At 49.5% G+C, this 11,369-nt stretch overlaps 1 protein-coding gene across 2 annotated transcripts in view; it reads right to left on the bottom strand.

Moving 5' to 3' along the window:
* Positions 1–2,736: 2,736 nt before the first annotated feature.
* The window catches only part of MYOM2 (myomesin 2), an 88,694-nt gene continuing 80,061 nt past the window's right edge, over positions 2,737–11,369 (bottom strand). The window contains exons 33-37 of one of the 2 annotated variants that reach the window (XM_029226714.1): positions 7,101–7,264; positions 6,834–6,870; positions 5,709–5,731; positions 4,531–4,586; positions 2,737–3,398 (exon numbers count right to left, since the gene is read on the bottom strand). In XM_029226714.1, coding sequence (XP_029082547.1) covers positions 3,081–3,398; positions 4,531–4,586; positions 5,709–5,731; positions 6,834–6,870; positions 7,101–7,264 — 598 coding nt within the window. In that variant the 3' untranslated portion in view covers positions 2,737–3,080. The remainder of the gene's footprint in view (positions 3,399–4,530; positions 4,587–5,708; positions 5,732–6,833; positions 6,871–7,100; positions 7,265–11,369) is intronic. The other variant, XM_029226713.1, reaches the window with a different exon arrangement.

Raw genomic sequence — 11,369 nt, 5'->3', positions numbered from 1 at the left:
TGGTAAAGCGTCATTTTTACAAATGCCGAGTCACACTTCAGTCCTTTACGTTCCCACCTGCTCAACCTGTTCTCCTCCCAGATGAAGTCTTCTGCCATGGTTGATTCATATGCATTTATACCTAACAATTCTCATGAGATGGCCAGAGAGCTAGACATTTTTAACTGATGGTTGATTTCTCTAGAAGCCCCCATTCCACCCTCACCTACCACATTTCATAATCATATGAATCTGAAATTCACTCTTTCTATAACTGAGCTATCCGAATGCATGTCACACTCACTCGTAAAAGGCATCATTTCCCTCCATTTTTGTAGATACAAGAAAACAAGACTTAAAATAATCCAAGTGTGTGTGGGGGGGGTGGTGGGGGGTGGGATGAACTGGGAGATTGGGATTGACATGTATACACCAATATGTATAAAATAGGTAACTAATAAGAACCCGCTGTATAAAAAAATGTATACCATTTATGATAGGATCGCAAAAAAAAAGAAAAGGTACATGGGAGGGTATTTTCATCTGTCTTTGTGTCTGATTATATTTTTATTAAACCTTTATTCTACCTTAAAAAAAAAGAGTACCTTATGCTATGATAATTAAATATTATGTTTTCAAAAAAAAAAGAATCCAAATGACTTGCCCGTAATAAAAAGCCGGCCGTTCGCTGAGCTGGAACTCGGGGCTGGACCTGGGCTCCAAGCACTGCGTTTCTGCAAGGAGTCGTCCTTACCAAGGCCTGAGGTCGTGAAACAGAGGCAGACGTGTCTCATCACGAGCTTTCATACCGAGGCAGGAGTGAACATGAAGCCACATGTGAACTTGACACCTGCGGTATTAGGGGACAAAGGTCACCGCAAACTTCAAATGACCCGGAGGAAAGTCCTCACAAGATTCCAGCCGGCGGATGCTGAGAGGTCGGAGGAGGTACGGGTGACACCCAGACAAAATTCCCAGAAAGGGGACTCCCCACACCAGGTGCCAAACACAGAACATGGTGTTCAAGCTGAATCTGGACAATTTGGGAATAAGAAAAAATAAGGACAGTAAAATATTACAATCCACTGAATAAAACAGGAACCCGTAGGTCCAATCTGAGAGTGATAGATAAATACAGACATAAACACAACACATAAACCCACGCCTGACGGGGAGGGGACCCTTGCTCAGAGCCGGATGCTGAGTAAGAAGCCTGGAGGGTGCAGCTGTCGGAAGCAACACCCTCCTCAACCATCGGAACGAAGATGGATTCAGACGAGACTTATCAGTGGGCGCTAAAATCGGGTGGGGAAGCGCCGAGGAGCGGGGTGTTTACATGGTCCTAAAGTGCCGCCGCAGATGGTGGCCTGTGAGCCGCACGGGGACACAGAGCGGCTGCCCCGGGTCGCACGATGGAATTCAACTTCCAGTGAAGGACGGCGGGATATTGTGCTTCTGGACGTGCCCCCCGGGGAAGCCACCGCACCCTGTGGTAGCGGGCTGGCTGATTTTGTGTGTCACCTGGGCAGGGCTGAGGGATACCCAGAGAGCTGGGAAAACAGTGTTTCTGGGCGTGTCTGTGAGGTCGTGTGTCTGGACGAGATCAGCGTCTGAACCTGCAAGACTGAGTGAAGGCCATCCTCCCCAGTGTGTGCGGCCTCATCCAATCCACTGAGAGCCCGGACAGAACAAAGAAGCCGGGAAAGGGAATTTGACGTCGGTCTGCGCCCGCCCTCGACTTCGGAGCGCCTTTTTCTCAGGTTCTGAACTCAGACCAGGAACCCCATCCGCCCCAGATTCTCAGGGCTTGGGACCCAGAGGGAATTTTACCACGGCTAAACAGAAATGACTACTTAAACTAAAAAATAAGCAAGTTCTTTCTAACTCAATAAAGGTCAAATATAGAGAAATCTGCCTGGGTCTACCCTTGCCAACGATGTTCTCGGAAACACTGGTGGGCTTTGCAGTAATAAGAAACTCAGCTAAAGGTCACCTGTGCAACAGAAGAGGTCAAAATGATTTTAAAAATTCGTGTCGAGACTCACAGAAGCCTGCTCAGCTGGCTGGCATTATGAGGGACGTACTTACATTTCAGGATTTCTTTGATTACCTTAGGAAAATATAATCCAATGTCACAGAGTTTGGATTGGCCTTAATGACATAGAGAGAGAATATTCTGGACTCTCAAAGCTTTCTCTGTTACGGAGCAATATGTTTAATACAAAACTAAAATACAGAGATAGGATTTTTACGCCAGAGGAATTTCAGCCTCTTTCCAAAAAAAGGGGAAAAGTTCAAAGAAAGGATATGTTCATCCCACACATTTTTAAATCTTCACCAAGAGATCTTCTGTAAACAGCCAAGTTTCACTTTTCCCCCCATGACCACTACTGTGGTTGTTTCAGATGAGTTTTCTTCCCTTCGAAATGCCTTAATTAACACACTCAAAAAGGATGCGGCCATCTATGTGTTGTGTTTTCCTGACAGTGATTTTACATCCAGTGGACATTTCTAAGCCCGCATGAGACGTAACCTTCCCAGTCCAGTAGCCTCGGGCCCAAGTCCTGACGGGGAAGCTGCTGGGGATAGCAGGCTGTGCTGGGAGTCTGGTCCCCGCCCCAGGCTCCCGGCTTGGGGTGCATCACCTGCTTGCTCCAACTGTGAAGCTGCGCCGTGACCCGTAATTAAACAAGCCAGAGGGGAGCAGGCAGATGTGCTGGGGACGCGATGGTACAGGAGAGACACCGCAAGTTGCCTTTTAAAGTTTTATTCACCTGAAGCAAGAGAGAGCTGAGAGTATGGAGGCACACACGCTATCCCACCAGCATTTCAGAGCCCCTAGGCCTGAGGGCACTAGAGGGCACGACCCCAGCGCAACGTCAGCTCACCTCCAACCCACCCCGTCCAGCGCCTGCAGACACAGTGGTGCAGCCTCCCGGAAAACATCCACGTTTCAGCTTAGAAGGACAGAAACCCCTAATCGCCAAACATGAAGACTAAAACCGTAACACACGATTGACTATCAAGCCACGCTGGACGCCGCGGGCCCTTGTCACCTGCTGGGAACAAGCACCCGTGCCGTCTGTCTCCTGGGCCGCCCCTCACTGGGTGGGCGAGGACGCGGACGCGGGGATGAGCTTGGGCTTGGCCTGCTGGGGCAGCACCACGTCGGGGATCTTCTCCCCGTGCTTGTATACGCTGACCGTCACGTCGATCTTTTCGCCCCCGTACTTGTTCTTGACATGGATGCTGTACTTGCCCGAGTCCTCGGAGGTCACGCCCTTGATGGTCATGCTGACATACTTGGCCTGCTCCACCTTGACCAAGAAGTGGTCGCTCAGCTCGATGTCCCTGTCGTTCTTGAACCACATCACGTCCGGGTCCGGGTTCCCGAACACCGTGCAGGTCAGGTTCAAGGTCTTGGGGGGAGGGTGGGCAGAGAGGGGAGAGTTAGAGAAAGAAAAGCCTGGCGGCCTCCGAGCAACCTGGGCCCTCCACCCACTCAGCTATTGATCTGCCCTTCAGGACATTTATTTAGTCAACACGCTCTTTATGTATGTAGGCACCACACTAGACACCAGGGATCCAAAAAGAGCAGGAAGTTCACAACTTCCTGGGGCAGCTGGAGAGAAAACTCAAAGGTAACCTTTTCTATTTATTCCCAGATCTAATCCATGTGTAAGTTGATTAAAGAATTTGAAGGCAATCAAGCTCTGGGTTTTTCAGTAGATATTTTTAGCCTGGTTCTAAATTTCCTTTATATTCAGACTCATGGGTTCCCTTTACCAGTTCTTCTGGCAAATCCAGAGACTGCATTGTCTTATGATAAACTGCATTGTGGACACTTAGCAAAGCATGCTTTCGGTCCAGGATAAAGTAAAAACTAGTGCTAAACCCTCAATACATGACCTGCAGGTACAGCTCGCCAGGTTTCCCTCAGCTGCTAACGAAAAGGGCTCTACATTTTCGTGTTTTGGCCTAATAAAAATTCTCTCAAGTAGCTATGTCCCCGTGACACTGAGATGGAATCACTCAAGCACCCAGAGAAGTACCAATTAGATATCAGTAATTCCAGTGACAGGTGACCAATGATAACTCCAATAAATGGTTTCCCTTACACACCCCAAATGACCTTGACAACTGGAGCGGAGATTGCTTTTTATTTCACACGTGACAAGGCGGCTCCCACCTTCACACGAGGCGGGTGGGTCGTGTGGGCGAGGGTGTGGGTGGGGCCCGCCTGCCCCTTCATTCACGCCCTCGACCGGCCCCCGGGGACCCGTGGCTTCAGAGCCAGGTGGACACCGGGGCTGGAAACACCGGGTGTCACAAACACACCATGTAATGTATCTCCCCATGGTGGGAAAGGTGCTCTGTGTGCATTCGGAGGGTTAGACTATTCCCTCCTTTGAGGACACAAGTTTCCCAGAGGGAACCTGGGCCCAGCAGGACCCAGGACGCCCCCCTCCACACCGGCTGCTGGCACTGGGCCTGCCGTGGGGACCCCCCGCTTCGGCCGCCCTCCCTGGGCACCCCGTTGCCTGCCCTCACCTTTCCCTCCATTATGGTCACCACGTCGGGTAAGCCGCCGAGCACCTTGCCGCGATCTGCAAGAGCAAAGCGACTCTGCTGAGAAAACCGTCCACGGGGACGATCCTGGGGGTCGGGCCCTGGGCTGAGCACCGAGGCGCACAACAACAACAGGAGCTGGGAGGAGAGTGCTGGCCCGGGAGAGGACACAGGGCAAGGCACACCGTAGCGGGGACCCGTGCTAAGGTGCAGGGTGGGAGCAGAGGGTAAGTGACTCCGAGCACGAGGGTCGTGAAACGGTCGAGAGGAAACGCGGCCGTGAGCCAGGCATGAGGAGGAAAGTCTCACCAGGGGCTCAACACAGGGCAAGCCCCGTCCTTCTGTAATTTAGTCGGGAACTGGGGGCTTGGCCTCTAGAGAGGGGATTTTGCAGGGGGATGTACTGCAGGTATATTTTCATTTTCTGTCTACTGTGATGCTCTGACATCGTAAGTCCCTCCTGGCTGGGCAGAGACAACCCCCCGCCAGCCAAGGGCCCAGCCAGGAGCCCGCCTGGGACCTATGCCGACAGCCCGGCCAGGCCCGGCCTCCTCCGCCTGCCCCGCCCCCGGGGAGGTGGCCCACCTCTGCCCGAAACACCCGGGCTGGGTGCCCGGAGGCTCGGGGCAGCCCTGTCGCCCAAAGCCCGGCAAAATCACTAAAAGCAGCCAATCGTACATGTTCCCTCCGCCCCGCCTGCCTTTCCTCTGGAAACCCCAGTAAAGGCCGTGGCCTCAGTCTTCCCTCCGTCCTGTCCTCTGCCCCCTGACCCCCTGGCCATCCTCCCACGTGCCCGGAGTGGCCCTGCCTCTAGGACCCGAGAGCCCAACAAACCGTCCTTCCTGGGCCTGTCCTGAGCCTCCTCCGGCGGCCGCTCCTGACTGACCAGCTCGTGAAAGGACACAGAACAGATGGTGGAAGGTGAAGGCAGAAAGGAGGCCGGGGGGGGAGGGGGTGGCGGAGCTGGAAGGCAGGCTGTGGGGAAGCTGGGGATGAGCAGCTGAGAGCAGCAGGGGCTGTGGACAGTCCTGAGGGTTTCCAAGCGGGCAACAGGGTTTGCTGTCTATTATTTAATGCACAAAATGAACACCCTTAAGTACAGACCCTCTGCCCCACCCAAAATAATATTTTGTGCTTGTTATAATCTAACATGTACTTACTTTTCTCTGCAAAAGCAGCTGCCCTGAAAATTAAAGGGGGGCAGAGAACAGAGAATAAAAGAGTCATGAGCAAATGCTATCAACCAAAAGCATCCCACATTTCAGAGGTTTCTTAGAGGTGAAAGCAAAATGAACAAGGAAACGTGTTTGCTTCTCCTAGAAGAACACATTCGGGTCACAGGGTCTGAGGACGCGTATGTATGTACTTTTCCTGCCATTTCCCACTGCCCTGTCTTCCAGCTGATAAAACTCACAGAAAAGTTTCTTTTTTCGCCAGATTACATTGGAGATTTTTAGATATTTTTGAAAATGTTGGTATTTGATTTACCTAAATCGTCCATTCATCCATTCAACAAATATTAACTGAATAACCTAGTATGAGACAAAGACTGTTCTCCGTGTCGGATGCTCTAAACTTTACACACATGTTTAGAAATCCCCAGTTATTCTTTAAAAAGTTGCTCTAAACACTGGGATACTGTTCAGCTAAAAAGAAATGATAATTTTCTGTACCTTCCTCTCAATTTTGCTGTGAACCTAAAACTGCCCTAGAAATATAAAGTCTTAAAAAAGAACCTAAATATATAACATTAAAAAATTGCTCTGTGTGATGTGTTGCTATAATTATACCTATTTCAGAAATTCAGCATTTAAATTCATTTAAATTAACCCAGGGTTGGGCTTCCCTGGTGGTGCAGTGGTTGAGAGTCAGCCTGCCGATGCAGGGGACGCGGGTTTGTGCCCCGGTCCGGGAGGATCCCACATGCCGCGGAGCGGCTGGGTCCGTGAGCCATGGCCGCTGAGCCTGCGCGTCTGGAGCCTGTGCTCCGCAACGGGAGAGGCCACAACAGTGAGAGGCCCGCGTACCGCAAAAAACAAACAAACAAAAAAAACCCCAGGGTTATTATAACTCTAAAATTAATTGATAGATGCATTTACAGTTTAGAAGAATGCCTTCTTCTAAACACGGAATGGCTTAAATTGTTATTTTTAATCCCAGTTCCTAGGAAGATCACATTCCTTGGGTCAGCTAGGCGTCCACAGATGTTCCCACACTCGGCCAAGATGACACCACGTCATCTGGACCCCAGACGGAAACATAATAGCCAAGCATGCAAATCTTACTTGAGCTGCTGGAATTCGGCAAACGCTTCATCAAAAGCTGCAAGGAAATATTTTGTACATTAGTAACCGTTTGAACGTGCTCGGCTTTTACTCATTCCCTTAGCTGCTCTGCTCGTGACTTGTTTGCTTAATGACACAGCCAAATGAATAAAGTAATGTTCTCTGAATGAAAGTGGTAAAATCAGATAGCTTCCCTCTCAGCATCCTTGATCACTAAGCTAATCCCTAAGTACAAAATTACTAGGTGCTAAAGAATAATGATCTTACCTTGACCGGACAGGTCAAGTGACCGTTGATGGGTATCTTGGCCGTCAAAAATCTCGAAGGTGTATTTCCCTTTATCCTTCTCGGTGGGCTCGCAGATCTTCAGCCAGGCCATCTCCTCACTCCCACCAACTCTCATGTGCTCACCTGATGCAATCTTAGCATCCCTTTGAAAAAGTCACAGGGACATACTCAATTTAGAATCTCATATTATATGCACAATACCTGTGGGGCAATATTACACATCTTTCAGGGAGAGCCTCCTCTAACTGGCTGGAGCTGTTGTCATCATAGATTTTTCTGGATATTATACATTTACTAACTACATCAGCAGCTCAGCTCTGAAAACCTTCTGAAATTAAATCTGATACTTAGTTTTTAAAGATACCTTGTGGTTTAACATATGCTTATTGGTAATAGGTAATAGACTCAAATACTCTAGACTGTATGGCATTTTTCTGCTCAAAAAGTTAAAAATAGAGTCACCATGTGATCCAGTGGATGCACACCCAAAAGAATTGACGGCAGGGGCTCGAACAAATATTCGTACACTCATGTTCATAACAGCGCGACTCACAGTAGCCAAAAGGTAGAAACAACCCAAGTGTCCATCGACAGGTGATGGATAAACCAACTGTGGTCCACCCGTATAACAGAATATTATTCAGCCTTAAAAAGGGAGGAAATTCTGACACCTGCTACAACACGGATGGGCCTGGAGGACATTATGCTGAGTGAAAGAATCCAGTCACAGAAGGAGAATGACCGCGGCATGGGCTCAGCCAGGACGAGGGGTGAACGCTGCACTAGAGGGGGAGTCCACCAAACGCCGAACCACACGCAACCCGCTGGGCGCCCTTCTCAGAGCCCTAACCCCACCTGGGCTCTAGCGCAGGAGCCCACGGCCCCCTGAGCCAGCATGTGCACCGCCTGGCGCGTGACCCTGAGCTCAGCTCCAGAAAGGAGCCACCCGCCTTCCATCCTAAGCCCTGACCTGAGTTCTGACCCTGCCTCTGTCACAGTCCCGACACCTTGCTGGACTGGGCACAAATGCTGTTCCCAGACACCATGTGAAGCCACCCGCCAGCAGAGGGCCGGCAGCAGACACCCCCCCCCACCTGGCTCCCCCTCCCAGCTCAGAGCCCCCAGCCTGGCTCCACCCCTGGGGTGAATTCCAGAACCCTCCCTGATCAGCAGTCCCACCCTCACCCTACACCCGCTAAGGCTGGCTTCTGCTGAATTAGCCAACTTATAAGAAGGCAAACAAGTCCTGGTAGCAAAGCACAGCTGCTGGCTGCACTGAATTTGTTATCACTGTTACCCCCTAGACAGTGACTTTGGCTCGAAGGACTATTTGTTTGTTATTGTTTTGGGACTTAAATGGGCCAAGTGGATAAAACCTCTTCCTTGGTTTTATTATTGGATCACAAAACATGCCCAAATCCCTTCACTCCCAACTAAATTTAAAACATCTTACGTTAAGGTAAGAAAGAGGAGGATGGAAGAAAGCCTAGGTGTGTCTGCTCGTTTGTGCGAAAGAAACCCAGGAGATGGGTCCCTGCAGGGTGTGGGGAGGGGCTGGAGGAGAGGGTGGGGAGGGGTGGTGGGCGCACCTGTGCGGCAGCCCCGCATCTCCCCTCCCGCAGGGAGCTCCAGGCTTCACTGAGATTTCAGGGGCCTCTGCATGTGAAATTTCCTGGTTGAATTAAAATCCAAAGCGTTTTCTTCTATAAAGAGGCCACGCGGCATCTTCAGTGGCTGTGATGCTTCTAAGTCTTCAGCGGTCCATACTTAGCAATTGGAGGTCTAGCCCTTTCTCGATGACAGAGTAATTTCACCTTCGAGCAAGAGAACAAAATCCTTTTGCGAAGGGATCTGCTGAGTTCCCCTTCGTATGCTTCTAACTCGTTTGAGATAGGTTTCAGCATTTCTTCTAAGTGGCCCTCGATGTCTTACTCAGCATTTCGTCAAAGAACAATCGGCCTTGCTGACGCCCACATTTCCCCAAATCCTCACCATTCTCTACTGATTTCTCGCCACCCACTGGCACAGAATGTTCAGGTCCACAGCTCGAGTCTCCCTTGGGCGTCCCTGACTCTGTTAGGTGGGCCATTTAGCATCCAGCAGCACATTGTATTTCTTTCTTTTTTAAAAAATAAATTTCATTATTTATTTCATTATTTATTTATTTTTGGCTGTGTTGGGTCCTCGTTGCTGCACGCGGGCTTTCTCTAGCTGCGGCGAGCGGGGGCTACTCTTTGTTGTGGTGCACAGGCTTCTCCTTGCGGTGGCTTCTCTTGTTGTGGAGCACGGGTTCTAGGCACGTGGGCTTCAGTAGTTGTGGCACGCGGGCTTCAGTAGTTGTGGCACACAGGCTCAGTAGTTGTGGCTCCCGGGCTCTAGAGCGCAGGTTCAGTAGCTGTGGCGCACGGGCTCAGCCACTCCGCGGCACGTGGGATCTTCCCGGACCAGGGCTCGAACCCGTGTCCCCTGCATTGGCAGGCGGATTCTTAACCGCTGTGCCACCAGGGAGTTCCCGCAGATTGTTATTTCGACAAATGTGTTACATTATTCTCTATTTTTCCAAGTACTGCCTCACAAGAACTTACTTAATAGTCAAATAGTAAAAAGTAACCAAGGTTATAGTTCGGTGACAGAATATAACTATAAAATAAAGTTTAACATAGCATTGAATACTATGTAATAGTCAAGTAGTAAAAAATAACTAAAGGTTATATTTTAGTTATTAAAGAACTGAAGAAATACTTGTGTTGATTCTGCTTGGAGAAGAGAAGGCATGGCAACAACCACGCTCAGGAGTCTGTGGAAATCTGCCACACGACCGCGAGCTCTGTTGGTCTCTAGGGATGGTTTCTTCTGATACAACTTTTTTGACGAGGCAGACGTGTGATCCGAGCCCTTATCTCTCAGTCCGTCTGTCGGCCTGCAATCAGTCCCCTCCTTTCAGCTGGATGGCCCTCAGCACCGTAGTGGCCAGAATCAGACCAACTAGTGTTCGATCCCTGCTCTTTCACTTACTAGTTGTGTGACTTTGAACAAATGATTTATCTTCCGCTTGCAAAACCTCAGTTTTCACATCTATAAAATGTGAGTATTAACACCAAGCTCATGGGGCTTTTGTGAGGGTTAAATGAAATCATGGGTGTGACGTGTATAACACACGGTAACACAACATACGTGTACCCGCGTGCCCGGGGACGTGTTCCCGCGGGATGTGGCATGTATTTAAACTCTGCACACCCGGCACCCAGCACAGAGCGAGCCGTGCCCTGGGAGGCAAAGCTGGAGAAGCAGCAGCCTCCTGCAGGGGACAGACGCGTTTACCAGGGAAGATAAGACCCTTATCACAGCTGCACACAACTTACTGAAAGATGATAGGCTGTAAATAACAAAGAAGCCCAGAGAAGGAAGTGATTCATTCTCCATTTCCAGGAGAAGGTCCGATTCAGCTAGAAATAGACATTTACTCATTGGTTTTAAAATATATATCCTTATCAACAATTACATCACAAAACTACACCAGAGTTTCAATCTTCAAAGCTCCTGTTATTGGAATCCTCTAGAAAAAGCCACTTCCCCACAAACCCCTTAGTATGGGATCTGCAGTGACTGCACCCGATACAGATCTCCATACTAACTACCAAAAACAGAGATGCAGGATTCCAAACACAGATGCACTAAGACGTCAGTACATCTTCTTAGTTTATGCTTCTGATCATAACTAACAGCTAAGACAAAAGCATAGCACGTCAAAATGTAAATAGGGAAAAGATATCCCAAGACATTTATCCATTCAGCACTTTGGTTTACTCACGAATAGATTTACCTCAATAATGCTTTTACAAGTAAAGTAGTCATAAGCATGAAGTTTGCCTTTTGAAATGTTAATTAGGGAAAATAACATCTAAAGGCACGATGTGGACGCTCTGAGGTCCCAGTCCATGGAGGAGCAGATGACTTTGGTATATGGACATCACTGAAAACTTGGCCTGCAAGTGTTGCCCATGTCCTCAGGTTAGAGACAGACACCACGGTCCCCGCTCCATCCGCCCCCTCTGACAGGGTGCATTAGAGATAACCCTGGGGGGATGGTCGGAAGGGCAGACCCCCAGGGGCTGAGGGCAGGCACTTGTCCATACGCTGTGACCATAATGAGAGTTTCCAGTGTTTTAGTAGCGAACATGCCCACCTGGACAGGCAACCAGCAGCAGACATGAAATACAGAGAAAACCTGCTGTTTGTACAGGGTTT

The sequence above is a fragment of the Monodon monoceros genome, unplaced genomic scaffold, assembly GCF_005190385.1.
Source record: "Monodon monoceros isolate NGI ecotype Baffin Bay Population unplaced genomic scaffold, NGI_Narwhal_1 Super_Scaffold_17, whole genome shotgun sequence".
Taxonomy (NCBI): Eukaryota; Metazoa; Chordata; class Mammalia; order Artiodactyla; family Monodontidae; genus Monodon; species Monodon monoceros.
Note: the sequence above shows the minus strand (reverse complement) of the source record. Positions and strands in the feature narration are given on the sequence as shown.